We start from the raw sequence: 18,540 nt of genomic DNA, 5'->3' as shown, positions 1-18,540 counted from the left end.
GTGCGTTTCCCCCTTATTCATGCCAGATTCTGGTTGATTTTGACACTGGAAACCACCATTGACACCACCACTCGAACCCCTATCCTCTCCTCAGCAAAACCCTTAACTTTCCTCACTCGGTGTACCCTCAAATCGCCACCTGACGGCCATTGCCCCTTTACACGTATTCCCTTTTTTCAGGCTAAATTGCGGTTGATTTGACATCGGAAACCACCACTCGAATTCCCACCCTCTCCTAAAAAGAAACACTTACCCCCACCGACTGTCCCCAATCGCCGTTTGTCTTCGCGAACTGCATAAGCCGTCGTGTGACAGTTACATTTTGCGACCCACCCCTTTCCACTGCATAACCCCTTTCCTCCTTCACCTGTGGCTGTGTTGTTGCGTTCGGTTGTGATTATTGTATGTAAACTAGTTGTTGGAAAACCCACAACAACACAACCTCTTATATCCAAATCACACCCACCACCTGTTTGAAGAAATGCCTCACTCAGCATCCTAGCCCAGCACATAACACACTACATGTGTTAGGGATGATTTCCAATGACAGGTTCGACCAGAAAAGCTTGAGCCGCACCAAAACGAATGAAAGGCGGTGATCGACAAATGGTAGTGCAAATGACTATGTTACCCTTTGACCGTGAGATTAAACGATTTGCTGTTAGTTTAAGGGTGAGAATTTGAGATTTATGAAACAAGGGGTAGGATGCTGCTAAATCTTGGGTGGGAACATGTCGTTTACTCATTAAAATATCATTGGTTGAGCTTTTTGAAATGAATTGTCAAATAAAATTCTAAAAGTCACGTATAAAATATATATGTATAATATTTGAATTTTTTAAAATTATTTCTCCTTATATAAACTAAAGCAATACTATCATTCTTTGCTTCTTATAATGGAAATTGTAACGTTAATACTGAAGATGGCAACCGCGCTCCTTTGAGCTAACGCACTGTACGAGCTCTTCTCTCACTCACACTCTGTAACAAATTGACTACCAATGGACTCTTACACTCCTCTATTGGAGAAAACAAGGGTTCCTCAACCTTCGCTGCAGAAATTCGCGGTAATTTCAATCTTCTCCAAGCTCCGATCCACTCCGACCCATCTTGGACCCGAGTCCGAACCCGGAAGAGACGCAATTTTCCATTGCCTTCACTCCTCGTCTCCCGCCGTCGTCGACCAATCCGTCCGAGAGTTTTGTCGCCTCGTGACCGACTCTAAATTGGACCTGTCTCTCGGGTTGGTGGAGCTCCAGCCGGCTCTCGAAGGATCAGACCCGAAATTTGTACCTCTGTTTGTTAAAGCTTTGGGATTTGTTGTTCGGGTCGGGTTTGAGAGGTACAACGGCTCGTGGAAGTTCGGGTCCACTGAGAATCATCCGTTTGTTAAGGTGAGAGAATTTTAATATACACTTAAGTTTAGAATATGATCATGGTTTTATGAAATTAGGAAACGTGGATGCTTATTCTTTAACTATTAATTAACATTTCTTTTCTTTTTTTAGTGAATTTGTGTTTATAGAATTTGGGGTATTCAAATTCATGTTTTTGTTGAATTCTGAAAGTATAGCTGTGTTAGTAGTAAGACATTTGAGTTCTGGACTTTCGAATTACTCTGTAATAATTATTTTGCTGTGTTTAAGCAATTTAAGGTAAAATTTGAAGTAAATTTGATTATTTAAGATTAGTTTTAATGATGAAAAATTTGAAGATTGATGCATTGTCGTTTTGTGGTTCAATTTTTTTATTTATGCTATTTTTTTGGTTCATGAAATTGCAGGTTCTATCAAGTCGAACTGAGGTTCAGTCTGAGCTTGTGCAGCAAGTTTTGTTATTTATGACACAGACTAAACAATTGGGAATGGTTGAAGTTTGTGAATTCTTGAGACCCTTTTTCAATTTTTCGATTTTACGAATACCCTTTTCGGATTCTTTGTCGACTTTGTTTGTAAGGCAGTTAGTAACATCAGTATCGTCAATTTGTTGTTCATTTCCAAACGATGCAATGCCAGTATTCAAGCTATTAATAGGTTGCCTTAAATATTTTACTCACAAGAATTCAGCTGTAAGTGTACTTCTTATTGGTGATTTTGTTTCCCTTTCTGCAATATTATGGTTGCTACTGTCATTTGGTGGTAAATTGGTTGATTAAAACTTTTGGATTAAGGTTTTCAGTCCAACTCATTATTAATAGGTTCTCTCTCTCTCTCTCTCTCTCTCTTTTTTTTCAGGAACATAAGAATTTCATTTACGCCGTGGAATGTATAGTGGATGCGTATATAGTGGTTTTGAGACACTTGGTTGTGAAGGGATTGGTATGTCCTTAAAACTTTCTGTGTTCCATTGATCTTAATGGAAATGATAACAGAGTTAAAAATTAAATTATTTTTAGTTTAATTTTGTTGCTAGTGTCATTTATTGCTATTTATTTTGCATTCATGTTAGCAGCTAGTTTCTGAGGCTCAAATGTGTGGCGTGGAGTTATTAGGAACTGTATTGTCGCTCTGTACATCTCCTTTCAAGCACTCTGGTGGCATTGAGCCCATAGTGGAACTATTGAAGCATGTATTGGTTGCCCAACACGATCTTTCATTGCAATATAAACCTGAACTATCATCAGTGATACTTTGTTTATTTTCTATCCTCCTCGAATCAGAGCTTGAGCACGAACACCTGTGTATATTGAAATTAGTATCATTCCTTTTAAACTGGAAGAGTGAAAAGGGTATGTTTTTCAATCTCTTATACATGTTTGTTCTAAATGTAGCATCAGCTATACTGATTAAACTTAGTTGACCTTGGTTTTTCTACCCTAATTCTTGGTTTCTTTGATACCACTAATAATCCATAAGTTTAGTAATGGGTATCATGTATCAATGTATTTGGGGTATTACTGTTACTTCAATATACTACACGGTCTGTGGGAATTTAGCAAATTTACAAGTTTACGGTCTGTGGGAATTTAGCAAATTTACAAGTTTAGTTTTATTGTTGCTGTTCCCGTATTTATTATTTACTAACAAATGTGAACTCCATCTTCTATTCTGGTACTTTGCTTTTTGAATGTATGTATGGTGACTATTTGGTTCTCCCTTCCCCACTTTTTCCCTTCACGTGGCGGTTGGCTTGACGGATAATCTCTTTGTCATTTTTACTTTTGTTCGCTATGATTGTTTAAATCTATTGCTGGTTGCTTACTAGTACTCTGTTGTATACACCTCTGCAGTTGGTGGATCTACATCTGATCTGAGTGAAGAGCTTTTATTGATATTTCCTATCATAAACCTGATGTCATCACCTTCTAAGTCAGTTAAATGGGCGGCAAGTGACTTGCTTGTCATGTTAGAAAACCTTTTAGTAAAATTGTTGGCAGTAACAAAGATTGAAGTGGCCACAAAAGGGGGATATTTCCCTATCAGTAGACCTGAATCTATTGTTTTTAGGCTCTTGAAAAAACTGTGGTTTGAGGTTTGTTCCTATTCTGTCACATCTGAGCTTCTTTCTTTGTCTTAATTATTTTTCCAGTAATTATGTATTTTTGCTGCAAATATTTGATAACTTGACTATTTTTATTATATAGTTGGCATTGAATAGAATAGAGTATTCCTATACTTCTTAAGGCTTATTCCACATTTTCCATCCTAAGTGACATGTCTTCCTGGTTCTTATGTGGCATTACCATATATTTGTGGCACTATCTCATATTTATGTGATTGCTTTGTATAAGAAGACATATCATGTGGGGTAAGATTTGGGAAGTGTCGTACTACTAGATAGAATAATTTAAATGCTAGGCTGTAGTCTTTATTCTCTACTGGAATTCATTTTTTCTGTAAGAGTTGCATTCATGATAGATAGGATCTTAATTTCCTGACACATTTCTTTCTTGGTCTTTACCTAATATGTGCTGAGTACAATTCAAAATTTGGCAATACGAGAAATGGCAATATGATAAAAATGTTGCCATTGCTAGCAAGTTATTATAGGCTTTTTGTGCTCTATATTACAGGATCACAATTCACTGCCTGGCTCTTTCTTTCTGACTTTTGCTTGTATTGGGGGCTCTGGCATCAATCAGATGGACAGTGAGCCGAGACCTTGGACTTCTCAACTAAAAGAATACTTGGTATGGATTGTTGACAGAAAAAAATCCTCCCGAACTACTGCTGGATCACAAGAGACTTTTTCATCTGGTATAATGCTGATAAATTCAGTTAACTTTTAGCATGCAACAATATACAATAGTTTGGTGTCTTTGTTTAGGGTGTCAAATTCCATGTGCATAACATGTTGCATTTTCCCCTATATTTTCCACTGTAGAAATGTCCTTGTTACTCTGTGCAATTGCCAGTGTTTTGGTGATGCATCCATCATTGGGGAATTCCACTATAGATGCTTTTGCTGCAATCGGCTTATTGGATTCTAAATTGGGAGTTACATTGTTGCTATCCATCCTATTTTACAGTAATATATTTACCAGAAAAGATGTTATATACCAGAATATGTTGGTGAGTCTTCCTATTTATGCCCTGAACTCATTTTTTGTGTGTTTTAACACAGCTTATTTAGCTTTCCTCTTTGCTTCTTTCGTTTTTCTCGGTGATTGAGATGAAAAAATTGTCAACTATTCTTGCAGCCAAAGCTTTTGGGACTGCTTCCATCGCTTGCTTCACAATCTGCAATGATTCCACTTGTAGTTCAAACCATTTTGCCAATGCTGCACAAGGATGCAAAGCCGTGTGTACACTCTTTACAACTCATATTTTGTGGCTTTCTTTTTATTTATTGATAATACTTGTTTCATGTTACAAGTTTTCTAATGGGCTACTTTCACAAAGGAGTGATATCAATGTTAATGTTAATGTGTTTGTTAATTATTTAATTGCACATTTTTCTACCATGTAAAACTGAAATCTGGAGAGTGCAGAACAGTTGCCATAGTTTTGTTGTCTGATGGACAAACGTGTTTGCTTAAAATTGCCATAATTATTGCTGGCATTGTCCAGCATCTGTCTACCATAAGAAATAATTGGTCATTTCTCCCTCTCGTGTGGGGTTATTACATTAAGTTTCTCTTGGGACTAGGTGCATATCTATGCCATGTCTTGAAGCTTTTGAATTTCCAAATGGGATCTTAGCTGCTGATTTACATTGGTGCCCATTAATGCTTGTACTTGTGCTGTATGTGATGTTTGGATATGCTCTCAAACTAACTGGTACTTTATTCTGTAAATTGTTTAGGTTTGACTGACATGATGATAATTTTCACCAGAACCCTACACAATTTATACACCACCTGAAAAGTTCCAGTGCTGTATGATTTCTAGGTTGCATTCAATCTTATGCAAAAACTTAACAAATTTAAAACTTTCAGTAATATTGGATTATTTCCTGCAACTATACTTCTGTTATTGATTTTTTGTTAATAATAACTTTTAAAACTGTTTTTCATGGAATTGTTTTTGGTCAGTAATAGTTGGTGTATGTCTCATATCCAGTGTGTTATACGCTACAGCCATTCGCTTGCTTTGTCAGACTTGGGAGATCAATGACCGTACCTTTGGGAGTTTGCAAGTAAGATTTTCTACAGTGCTAATCCCTTATTGCTTGACTCCATCACATGGTTACTCATTAAGAAACCTTTTTTTTTTTTCCCCCCTTAAGCAAAAAGGTTTTCCATAAAATTTTTAGTATAATTGGTAGTTTTGATGATGGTGCTGTATTTTTATTTGTGTTCAACTAATGCAATATAAGGTTGAGTAAGCTTAAGTAGGGGCGTAAAGGACAAGTGAAACTAAGTGGGGCAGCATGTTTGTGAAATGCTGTGCCTTTGCAATTACATCGAAACTCTAAATAAAAAAATTGGTCATTACAGCTGATAAGGCAATCCTCGCTGACGATTTCCTTCTATGTCCAGTTCTTGTTTTCTGTTTTCTTTTCCTTCACTTTTTTGTCTTTTGATTTTTCTTTGTTTCATCTAACGTTTAGGGAGTATTAAACCCAAAAGGTTTCACAGAATTCATGTCTGAGAGAAACATCTGTTTAAGTATGGCTGCTTCCATTCGGGATGTTTGCAGAAAACATCCTGATAGGGGTGTGGATCTTATCTTGTCTGTTTCGGTATGTGTTTCCCAAAAGCTATTTTCTTTTTGTTTTGTCCTATGCAAGCAGTTCTTAGGTGTTTCCATCTAATTGACAGGCTTGCATTGAGAGCCGAGATCCAATAGTTCAAGCTCTTGGTTTTCAAAGCCTTGCCCATCTTTGTGAAGCTGATGTAATTGGTAATTTGGACTGTGCTATGAACTTTCATTGTTTTTCATTCAAGCAATATAGAAACTTTCCTTAGCCGTACTGCTGCCTTTTCTTTTTGGTGACAACTTTTGTTATTCCTTCCACTAATGCTGCTTAAAGTTGAAAGTGTGGTTGCTTACAATCTTTAAAATAAATCTAAAGTATTTGCCATGTTTGCATTGCTGATAAAAATCTGGTGAAAAATGAAACTGTCTGTAGATTTATTGTGGAGATCCAGTTCTGCTATCTTTCTTCATTTTTCTTTTTATAATTCAACATTAAAGATGTTTCAATTTTAAATTTTGCCTGGTTTTCTATGCATCAAGCAATTTGCCTGCCTGAGTCAAACAAAGAGCCAAAGTAAATTAGCCTACTGTTTAAGATGGAGAATATTCAGCTTTGTCTTTATAGTACAGTTGGTTTTGAGTCCTTGATAGCAACAAATCCATCAATTTTGGCCATTCAACACAGTCATCATAAAATACCAACAAATTTATTTGTTGTTCTTTATTTTAATTGGATCATAATCAGCATTATCTTCTTCAAAGTTCTTCTCACAGAAAAAAATAAAAATAAAAGACTCTTCTCTTTAGAGGTAACTGATTTATTCAAAAGGAAAAGTTTGGTGGTTTGTTACTAAACTGCTTCATCGTAATGATCCTTCATCCAATGTCATTTCTCTAATGATGATGGCAAATTTTTCTCTCAAAACATAGATGAACATCTTTTCAATCAATTGTTTGGATGGTCAAGTAAGCCATACAGGAGATTTTTATCTGAGTAATTATCTCCTATTACTTTTTTTCATGCTTTATTCCAAGAAATTTTTGTATCTCTAGTTTCCAATTTGTCTTATCTTTTACTTGCTTTCTAATTTACATATACAATTAAAAAATTCTGATTCTGTGTTCTGTTCATTATGTTGGTCCAGATTTTTATACTGCTTGGGATGTCATTGCAAAGCATGTGCTAGACTACTCCTTACAACCAAATCTTGCCCATAGGTATGTATTTCTTGGTATCAATGTATCATCTTGTAACTTTTGTATTAAATTTACTAGCACTGGTTCTTAAATCAGTAATGGTAGAAATCTTAGAAAGAGGTAAACCTTTTGGGTTCAAACTACCGAGGAAGTGCAGCCTTTTGAAGCTTGGTTATTTTCCCCTGCTTTGGAACTAGCTTAGGTTTGGTCTGATTTTGATAACATCAGCAACATGGTTAGACAACTTTTTTGCCCGCAAAAATGGAACATTGCTCCTATTCCTTGATATGGTAAAGTTGTTTTATTATATCCTACATAACTTTCCTCTACTGTTGCATTATTCATGTGTGACAGTCATAATACTTCATTACCTTTGGTCTACTTTGTTTCTGGGTGATTCAAAGTTGAAATTAGCCTCCTTCAGTTAAGAATGCTTAAATGCCTGCTGATCTCTGTTTATTGGCAGCTTATGCCTTCTTCTAAGATGGGGAGCAATGGATGCCGAAGCATATCCAGAAACTTCAAGGACTGTTCTTAAAATTTTATGGTGTGTTGGTACCACTATGCGCCCAGCACATGACATGCAATGGGCAAAGGCTAGAGCCTCTGCCTTTGAGGCCTTAACCCAATATGAGGTAAATTTCTGAAATGTTGAAAAGTGTATTTCAGGAATTGGTTCCTTATTGTGACCACTTCATGCTATTCTGAAGTGGATGAAAATATCTTGCATTACATTTACATTTTGCTGTTAAACTTTGTTCAGTTTATTTTTGGCTTTTTAAAATGTACCTCTAAATCCATTAATCTATGCCCAGGTATCATTTATTGATAAAAATATTTCAGATTTTAAGCAAAAGAGCTTGGAGTTTCTTTTTTCTGAGACAAATCAAGATGTACTTCAGGCTATGGAAGGATTTCAAGTCAAGATTATAACACACGAGCATATGTAAAAGTTTCATATCCTAGATTCTGTTTTCCTGTATCACAAGGCTGAAGAATAACCCAGTACGATGTACTGAAACCTTCTGTCTTTTTGTTCCAGCACTCGGCGAAGATTTGTAAAGGAGAAAAAAGTACCTGGAAGTAAGATTGAGAAATTGCTGGATGTTCTTCCGCAGGTTATCTTCTCTTCAGGTACAATGAGATTGATGGCCCATAGGTTGCTATCAAAAGAAATGCTGGTTCCTATTTAGTTGTCTTCTACCCTTTCTCTTTTGTCTTTCTGTTCTCATGACAGCTTCCATTGGTAGGATAATTATGCTCAAGTTCAACACAGCAAAATGATCAAATTTGTTCAACCTTCACTATAACTATGCTGAAAACCAAGAAAAAAGCGGTTAAAGTGCGAGGAAATCATGCCTTTGATTTTTTGTGTGTGTTTGAATCTATAAAAGGAACTCATATAGGATATTAATTAGGTAGATATGACTCATTTGTCGATGAGTGGAGTTAATTTCTTGTTGATGGTAATTTGTGAAAGTTGCATATTCTAATGAAGTCTTCTTGTATATGATGTGGATGGCATTTCATTTGCAGGGAAAAGTAATGCTGGAGAGTTACCTGGGGCAGCCCTGTTATGCATTTCCTTCTCGCCTAAAGATTTGAACAAGCAAGGAGCATCAAGAGTTGGATCTTTGTTCTTATCGATTGTTTGTTTGTTTGTTTTATTTTTTATTTTGGGTTTACTATGCCTCTAAATCTGTGTACTTTGTCTCCAGGGATTACAAGATGTACATGCTGTGTATGAGAATGCACTGGTAGATATACTGCCATCTCTTCAGCTTTCGAGAAATATTTTTGTTGCCCTTCTTTCGTTGCAGTCATGGAAATCCTTCATGCGACGTTGGATTAGGGCTAATGTCCTGTCCCTTGAAGCGAAAGCGACAAACATTGTGTTGGATAAAACTTCTAAAGCTGCCAATAATATTCTGAAGGTTCATGTTTGTCTTTCATTCTTACAATGTTGTGTTTGTACTACAGCCAATGTGACATTTTTTTCTTTCTATATGTTGTTACTATGCAGAGTATGATACGAATTACTGAAGAATCTATCCCTAGATCTGCTGAAAATATGGCACTAGCAATTGGTGCCCTTTGTGCTGTAAGAGTTTTAAGAAGTGAATTTTTTTTTTTTTTAATTTCATAAATTGACTTCTTTGAGATTTCTTTGGCAGTCAAATATAATGCATGACAAGAATGGAACTATCTAAGTCAATTTTGTGAGTTTATATCCTCTAGATGGAACACCTAGATTTGGGAATAAATCCTGCTTAACATGTCTCATGAAAATTTTGCTGCATGGATGTGCCTGGTGTGAATCCAATATTATCTAGGAGACAGAGAGCATAATTAGAAGAGAGAAGGTAGGATGGAGAAATAGGTGAAGAAGGGCAGAAATTAGAAAAAAAAAAAGAAAAAAGAAAAAGGAATATAAATCCAACAGAGCAGTAGATATTAGAGAGAGAATCGAGGCAGAGGAGAGAAAGAAATTAGAAGAGAAGGAAGAAGCCAGGGAGAAGAGAATTAATTCTTTAAATAATTTCTTTTTCAATCTATATCCCAAAAAGTAGGCTTTTTTTACAATGGTCATTCCTAAACAAGACAGAAACTAAAAATGTACTTCTATAATTTAAATAATCCTTCCTAAAATAATATGTACTTAAATAAGTAATGGATCCGTTGGTACAATTGAATTCCTAAAATAAGTTTGTCAGAGCTCCTTTTTTTTTGTTTTTTAAAGCAGGATGACTTCTCAGAGCATCTCCAAAGGACTTTTTATACGACCTAAACACTTTATTATAAAAAGTCTATCCATAAAAACAAGAGTCCAATAGACTCTTTATACTTTAAATATAAATTAAAAAGTGAGTTTGACTCTCCACATCTAGAGAGTCAAATTTCATTCTCTATCTTAATTTTAATTAATAAATTACAAGTTTTTATGTTTTTTATTTATTAATTATCTCTCTTATTAAGTCTCTTTTTTGAAAATAAAGAGCATCTTTATTAAATTTAAAGAGTCGATTGGATTTAAATAAACATTTTATTCTTTATATTTAGAAATTAATGAAGATGCTCTTTAAAATAAAGAGCATTATTGAGGATGCTCTCATATCTAGACTCCTATTCTTGATTCTACATCAATTGACATATCTCTTCTTCATGACTTATAGATTTTATAACCTGTTAAATGAGGCTCAATCTCAGCAAGAATCTGCTAAAGATTAAAACTTTAATCTGGTCAGCTAATTGTGGAGTTTATGTTGTTTTAACTTTGGTTACTAGTGTATTGTAGTAGATGAACTGATTTATCATTGATGTTCTTTCCCAATTCCTCTACTAGATTCATTGATTTTGCTTGCTGTTATCAGGTACTGCCTCCATCTGCGCACACTATTAAGTCAACAGCTTCAAAGTTTCTATTAGGTTGGTTGTTTCAGCATGAACATGAGCACCGCCAATGGTCAGCTGCGGTTTCTCTTGGATTGATATCAAGCTCCCTACATGCAACTGACCACAAGCAGAAATTTCAAAACATCAATGGACTTCTTGAGGTATAGAGTTATCATTTGATGTTATCTTTTGGTTATGTATGGAATGGAGGTTCAAAGCAATGGTAAAACAATTGTGATAATCAGCTGAGGCTATATTTTTGTGAAGCCAAAAGGGTAAAAATTATCAGACAAGGGAAAACCATCTTTCTTCTTTGATTCAGGAAGGAGGATAACTCAATATGCATTATCAAAGGTTTGATGGTTTTGTAGTGCGTTTTACATACTGTGTGTGTTTCAGGTTTTGTGTGGCAGCAGAAGCTCCCTTGTCAGAGGGGCCTGTGGGGTTGGCTTGGGATTTTCATGCCAAGATTTACTTACCCGGGTTGAAGTTGCTGATGACTCTAACTTGGACAAAGGAAACTATAAGATACAGGAAATAGAATTACTAGGAAGAATAGTGAAAGTTTTATCACTGAGGATATGTCAACTTGCTCCCTCTTCATGTGATATTCTTGAAAATCTCTCTGCTCATTTTCCTGTGGGCTCTTATGATGTTGATATTGATATAACTTCTAAACTTCCACATGAGAATTTTTATGACTTGGAGGATGATATATGGGGTGTTGCTGGACTTGTCCTTGGTTTGGCAAGCTCTATTGGCGTCGTATACAGGACTGGGGCATATGATGCTGTTCTCAAGATAAAAGACTTAATCATATCCTGGATTCCTCATGTGAATTCTCTGGTTCAAGATTCTGGTTCTTATGATGAAAGACCTGAGATAGTTTTATCAGTAGGATCCTGTCTGGCACTTCCTATTGTAGTGGCTTTCTGTCGAAAAGTTGAATTGATGGATGATACAGAGCTGGACCATCTTGTTATTGGCTATAGAGAACTCATTTCTGAGTTATTATCAGTTAATAAATCTGGCAACCTCTATAAGAGCCTTTTGATGGCATCATGTGTTGGAGCAGGGAGCCTTCTTGCATGCATTTTGAGTGAAGGGGTGCACTCTATTAAAGGGGATCATGTAAACTGTTTACTGCAATTGTTCAAAAAATGTTACTCTAATCCTTACCCTCCTATCATCAATTTGGGTGGGATGCTTGGAGTTGTTAATGCTTTGGGAGCGGGTGCTGGATATTTTATCAATGTTCATCCATCTATACATGCTGGTTATGCACAAAAGGTAGTCAAATTTTCCTGTTTTAACTAAATGCATTGCAGCATCCCTGTCTGTCTTGTTTTTTCTTTTCTTAGCTCTTCCCTCTTTTCTTGCTTGGTTATGTAATTAACTGAAGGTATATATTTCTACTTGGCAGGAACATTTTTATATTTTGGGTCCTCTACTTTCTAATCCCCTTTTTGAACAATCTGTGACGCCATTGATGCAAGAAATATTTCTGGTGGCACAAAATTCTAATGACCATCAACTTCAACAGTATGCTGCATGGGCTATGTCATTTCTGCGACATCATATGTGGTCCAAAGAACTATTAAATATTGATAATAATATCCAGACTGATGCATCTGGTTCAAAATCTGCTTCTCACAGTTTTTCTGAGGACAGCATAGTCATGAAGTTCTGTTCGTGGCTAACTTATAGAAATTTTTCTGAGGTAGGTCTCTTTCTCAAATTTTATCATACTAAATTTGTTCTTACCTGTTCTTCAGGTAGATGTTTTGACTTTTAATCTTACCTTTTTTTATGATGGTTAAACTCCAAGAAAGCAATAGTCAATGCATTCACATTTATTCACCTAATTTTCAAGAAGAGGAGGCCAAACTAACAATGTACTTCGACGTTTGCAAATACTAGGATAATCTGAGATACAAGAGGATATATATTACAGGATGGAGGAAAAATCATTATATGGTATTAATGGTGTAGGTCTTGCTGGAATGTTGCCATAAATTAAAAGGTAGAATATCTATGCTGTTGAGATGGATGACTTATATACAAGAATTATGAAAAAAAATAAATAAATAAAAGGAATTCTTTTTCAAGAATTAGGGGGAGACTGTTATTCTGAAAGGTTGAACATTTGTAAAACTGTGATATCACTTACCTAGAAATAGGCTTTCCTATTCATCTTGAACTTGCTGATTAATCTATATAATTTTTTTTGCTCTGAAATTTAGACAGATACTGCTGCTTATGTTGCAACATTGAGGATGCTCTCATATCTAGACTCCTATTCTTGATTCTACATCAATTGACATATCTCTTCTTCATGACTTATAGATTTTATAACCTGTTAAATGAGGCTCAATCTCAGCAAGAATCTGCTAAAGATTAAAACTTTAATCTGGTCAGCTAATTGTGGAGTTTATGTTGTTTTAACTTTGGTTACTAGTGTATTGTAGTAGATGAACTGATTTATCATTGATGTTCTTTCCCAATTCCTCTACTAGATTCATTGATTTTGCTTGCTGTTATCAGGTACTGCCTCCATCTGCGCACACTATTAAGTCAACAGCTTCAAAGTTTCTATTAGGTTGGTTGTTTCAGCATGAACATGAGCACCGCCAATGGTCAGCTGCGGTTTCTCTTGGATTGATATCAAGCTCCCTACATGCAACTGACCACAAGCAGAAATTTCAAAACATCAATGGACTTCTTGAGGTATAGAGTTATCATTTGATGTTATCTTTTGGTTATGTATGGAATGGAGGTTCAAAGCAATGGTAAAACAATTGTGATAATCAGCTGAGGCTATATTTTTGTGAAGCCAAAAGGGTAAAAATTATCAGACAAGGGAAAACCATCTTTCTTCTTTGATTCAGGAAGGAGGATAACTCAATATGCATTATCAAAGGTTTGATGGTTTTGTAGTGCGTTTTACATACTGTGTGTGTTTCAGGTTTTGTGTGGCAGCAGAAGCTCCCTTGTCAGAGGGGCCTGTGGGGTTGGCTTGGGATTTTCATGCCAAGATTTACTTACCCGGGTTGAAGTTGCTGATGACTCTAACTTGGACAAAGGAAACTATAAGATACAGGAAATAGAATTACTAGGAAGAATAGTGAAAGTTTTATCACTGAGGATATGTCAACTTGCTCCCTCTTCATGTGATATTCTTGAAAATCTCTCTGCTCATTTTCCTGTGGGCTCTTATGATGTTGATATTGATATAACTTCTAAACTTCCACATGAGAATTTTTATGACTTGGAGGATGATATATGGGGTGTTGCTGGACTTGTCCTTGGTTTGGCAAGCTCTATTGGCGTCGTATACAGGACTGGGGCATATGATGCTGTTCTCAAGATAAAAGACTTAATCATATCCTGGATTCCTCATGTGAATTCTCTGGTTCAAGATTCTGGTTCTTATGATGAAAGACCTGAGATAGTTTTATCAGTAGGATCCTGTCTGGCACTTCCTATTGTAGTGGCTTTCTGTCGAAAAGTTGAATTGATGGATGATACAGAGCTGGACCATCTTGTTATTGGCTATAGAGAACTCATTTCTGAGTTATTATCAGTTAATAAATCTGGCAACCTCTATAAGAGCCTTTTGATGGCATCATGTGTTGGAGCAGGGAGCCTTCTTGCATGCATTTTGAGTGAAGGGGTGCACTCTATTAAAGGGGATCATGTAAACTGTTTACTGCAATTGTTCAAAAAATGTTACTCTAATCCTTACCCTCCTATCATCAATTTGGGTGGGATGCTTGGAGTTGTTAATGCTTTGGGAGCGGGTGCTGGATATTTTATCAATGTTCATCCATCTATACATGCTGGTTATGCACAAAAGGTAGTCAAATTTTCCTGTTTTAACTAAATGCATTGCAGCATCCCTGTCTGTCTTGTTTTTTCTTTTCTTAGCTCTTCCCTCTTTTCTTGCTTGGTTATGTAATTAACTGAAGGTATATATTTCTACTTGGCAGGAACATTTTTATATTTTGGGTCCTCTACTTTCTAATCCCCTTTTTGAACAATCTGTGACGCCATTGATGCAAGAAATATTTCTGGTGGCACAAAATTCTAATGACCATCAACTTCAACAGTATGCTGCATGGGCTATGTCATTTCTGCGACATCATATGTGGTCCAAAGAACTATTAAATATTGATAATAATATCCAGACTGATGCATCTGGTTCAAAATCTGCTTCTCACAGTTTTTCTGAGGACAGCATAGTCATGAAGTTCTGTTCGTGGCTAACTTATAGAAATTTTTCTGAGGTAGGTCTCTTTCTCAAATTTTATCATACTAAATTTGTTCTTACCTGTTCTTCAGGTAGATGTTTTGACTTTTAATCTTACCTTTTTTTATGATGGTTAAACTCCAAGAAAGCAATAGTCAATGCATTCACATTTATTCACCTAATTTTCAAGAAGAGGAGGCCAAACTAACAATGTACTTCGACGTTTGCAAATACTAGGATAATCTGAGATACAAGAGGATATATATTACAGGATGGAGGAAAAATCATTATATGGTATTAATGGTGTAGGTCTTGCTGGAATGTTGCCATAAATTAAAAGGTAGAATATCTATGCTGTTGAGATGGATGACTTATATACAAGAATTATGAAAAAAAATAAATAAATAAAAGGAATTCTTTTTCAAGAATTAGGGGGAGACTGTTATTCTGAAAGGTTGAACATTTGTAAAACTGTGATATCACTTACCTAGAAATAGGCTTTCCTATTCATCTTGAACTTGCTGATTAATCTATATAATTTTTTTTGCTCTGAAATTTAGACAGATACTGCTGCTTATGTTGCAACTGTATCAACTGTTTTAAGGTGCCTTTCGCGAGCACCCAGATTGCCAACCTTGGATTGGGGAGCGATCATCAGACGTTGTATGAGATATGAGGCCAAAGTTGCCAATTCGTTGCCTCCAGGTTCAGCTTATAAGAGAGGAACCCTTAGGGAGGAATGTATACAGTTCTCATTAGTTCATGCAAAACAATTTGATCCCCTCCTGACTTTCCTCGATGAGTTGTCTGATATTTCCAGGTTTGAAACATTTGAGCTCAACTTGCCGATGTTTTCTCCTCTTCCTTTGCAAACCAGTTTGTTTTACTCTTTTCTTGCTATCTGATCTGTCCAGGTTTGAAACACTTGAGCTGAACTTGCAGGCATTTCTGCTCTTCCATCTGGCTGACCTGATAAAATTATTCTCAGATTCAAGGATTGAGAAACTATTTGATGATGTGGCTGATTACTTCTCTTCATTTACTTCGTACCAAGCATATAATCCTGATAAGAAAAGCTTTCTGCGCATCTCATGCTGGAAAGGTCTCTATCAGTGTCTGGAAGAAGCTTCTCTTGAATCTCTGGAGTACACTTCAAACATGGAGAAGTGCATGGAGGTTCTTTTTACCTTGTTGCCTCCCCCACAAACTGTTGCCACCATTGGAGTGAATCAAAAGGATTTTGTACAGGAGTGGTCCAAGGCAGTTAGATGCTTAGGGAAGGCTAGACAAGGATGGTTATTGGATTTTCTGCAGGTAGGGTTATTCCTTTATCTTGGGTTTGCTTATTCTATAATTTTTACTGAAGCTCTTCTCTTAATAAAATGCCTTACTAGTTATTTACTGGTATTGAGATCATATGATTCTATAGTGGTCAAAATATTCAGAGCAATGTCTTGCTTTTATTATTTATTGTATAGAAATTAAGCTGAAGCTCGTTCTAAACAGAACCCATTATCGTTGATGTGAACCTTAAGAGTGCTGGTTGCTTTACGTGAAATTTTGAAGATACACATGTTATATAATTTAATCTTCTGTGGCAACAAATACTTAATTATAACAGCCATCTGCCAACATGCAGGTTTCACATATGGATCCAGTACAAGGAGATTTCCAGTTGACTGAAGTGCTAAAAAAGATCCAAGCAAAAGCCAAACTAGTTAGAATTGGTTCCTTCTCATTGACCGAGCTGGGAAAGCTAAAAGCTTACATATTGAACTTTGAACCACTTGGTTAGTTTCTCTATAGCACATATTAAATATATGGACAGATGAACAAGTCGTTACAACTTAGAAACTGGAAATATTTCTTGTTTTCACAATGTGAAAATGTTTGCCGATATTTAAAACTTTCTTTCTACATGAATCTACTTTTGTATTTCAGGTATCTGGGATGTGCTTATTGAGGTTGTGGCTGCACTTCAGCATGCGGATGAAAGTGTCAAAAGACAGTGGCTTGTTGATATTGTTGAAATTAGCTGTGTTTCACGTTATCCTTCTACGGTATGTTTTAGTTCCACCTGTAGTTGGACTATTCTAATATGAATGAAATTTGCATGCGTAGAAGTTAATTGTAGTTCATTTTGCACAAATTTTACTTTTACACTTTATTTTATTTTTATTTTTATAGAGAATAACAATTAATGTAACTATTAGTACAAGATGAGAAAAAGTGCACCAGAAATCTACTTCAGAAAAGATAAAAATTAGAATGAAACGCAAAGAAAAAAAAGATTGAGGGACTAAAACCTCCCAATCTCAATGGATAAAGAAAATAGACATCACTTGGGAGCGTGTAGTGACCAAAACTCACGAAGAAGTCATGACTCGATATATTTGCCAGAGCAAATTGGCATCTGCTTCATGAACATCTTCATAAACCACAATTCCACTGTACTCATATTTTTGGATTTAATAATTAGAAGAAAGGGGAGAGTTTAAACCCCATCGTTTTTGAAGAAAACAATATGAATTTCTTTGTATCTGAATATCTGTGCTTTTTATTAACAGTATAATCTATCGTATTCCTGCAGGCACTACAGTTTCTCGGCCTGCTTGCTGGTAGCTGCTGCAAATATATGCCTATTCTAATTCTGGACCGCCTGACCATGTTAAATGATCTACCATTGATTCTTACTTCGCTTTTATCAGATCCCAGTTGGGAAGTTGTTGCAGAGTTATTCGTTTCGTATCTCTGGGTATCAACAGAACGCGTTTATAATTGGGTTACTAGTTTAGCTGTTGGCGAGTCATCACCTAGCTTGCAACCTATCCACGAAAGCGAGAATGATACGGCTGCTTTCCTGTTACAGGTAATGCATCATGCCTGTGTATGTGTAAAAGATTACTTGCCTCTAGAGAAGCAGCTTAAGCTCACCAATATGGTTGTCACTTGAGATATAAATAATTATTAACTAAATTGTAACATAAGTATTAAATATAAGTATATTTTTCTTATCTTATTACTATTTTGTTTATAAGTATTTGGTTGCAATAAATTGATATATAATGTCTTTGGCAGAAATTTGATGTGTACGGGTTCGGACTATTTGAGTAACAATTTTCATTAATAAATTTTTATATGGTGTAACTGCCTTTATGGTAGGGATGGGTGTTTAACCCGCCCCGCTTTGAATGGGGTGGGAATTCCCCAAAATTTCAGGGGTAGGGATAGGTAGAAGAAAATTCCTTGTCCCTAGGGATGAGGCGGGGACGTGGATAGACCTGTCCCTGCCTCGTGTAGCCCTGCCCTACCCTGCCTTGCTCTGCCCTGCAGATTGTACATTTATTAAAAAAAACCTTTTTCTTCCTTTATTAGATTTTGTATAAAGTTAGCATCCCATGATTTAAGATTTTAAGTTATGCATCAAAATTTATGATTGTTATGTTAAATTTATTATAGGTAGCATTTAGTTTGGGGTGATATAAGATTAATTATATAATCTTTATTTAATTTTTAAAATTCTTTCATTTGGTTATCAAGTAATAAAAGATTACGTAATTTTTTATTGTAAATAGTGTTTACTATTGATAATATTGGGGGTAATCAGATTATCTTCCTAAG

General features: G+C 35.8%; 1 protein-coding gene across 2 annotated transcripts; it reads left to right on the top strand.

Annotated features, from left to right (window-relative positions):
* The first annotated feature begins 888 nt into the window (after positions 1-888).
* Positions 889-18,000, top strand: LOC116140372 (protein RST1-like). Of its 2 annotated transcripts, none has more exons than XM_031426017.1 (26): positions 889-1,394; positions 1,784-2,068; positions 2,235-2,318; positions 2,452-2,728; positions 3,230-3,471; positions 4,013-4,196; positions 4,324-4,511; positions 4,640-4,740; positions 5,502-5,577; positions 5,992-6,123; positions 6,203-6,284; positions 7,226-7,298; positions 7,744-7,912; positions 8,093-8,223; positions 8,320-8,411; positions 8,814-8,902; positions 8,996-9,211; positions 9,301-9,378; positions 10,649-10,831; positions 11,070-11,960; positions 12,094-12,390; positions 15,480-15,739; positions 15,834-16,233; positions 16,559-16,709; positions 16,861-16,979; positions 17,510-18,000. In XM_031426017.1, the coding sequence occupies exons 1-26, from the start codon at positions 1,002-1,004 to the stop codon at positions 17,870-17,872; spliced, it is 5,556 nt and encodes a 1,851-aa protein (XP_031281877.1). In that variant the 5' UTR covers positions 889-1,001; the 3' UTR covers positions 17,873-18,000. The 2 variants fall into 2 exon arrangements, with proteins under 2 accessions (XP_031281877.1, XP_031281876.1); XM_031426016.1 differs by having other exon boundaries at positions 2,449-2,728.
* The last annotated feature ends 540 nt before the right edge of the window (positions 18,001-18,540 follow it).

The sequence above is a fragment of the Pistacia vera genome, unplaced genomic scaffold (assembly GCF_008641045.1).
Source record: "Pistacia vera cultivar Batoury unplaced genomic scaffold, PisVer_v2 Contig371, whole genome shotgun sequence".
Taxonomy (NCBI): Eukaryota; Viridiplantae; Streptophyta; class Magnoliopsida; order Sapindales; family Anacardiaceae; genus Pistacia; species Pistacia vera.
This window is presented reverse-complemented; position numbering and strand designations above follow the sequence as displayed.

Excerpts from the sequence above, each read along its gene's own strand:
- LOC116140372 (XM_031426016.1), top strand. The coding sequence starts at position 1,002 with ATGGACTCTTACACTCCTCTATTGGAGAAAACAAGGGTTCCTCAACCT. Across the intron at positions 8,903-8,995 it reads ACAAGCAAGGAGCATCAAGA|GGATTACAAGATGTACATGC; the intron begins GTTGGATCTTTG and ends CTTTGTCTCCAG. Across the intron at positions 9,379-10,648 it reads CAATTGGTGCCCTTTGTGCT|GTACTGCCTCCATCTGCGCA; the intron begins GTAAGAGTTTTA and ends TGCTGTTATCAG.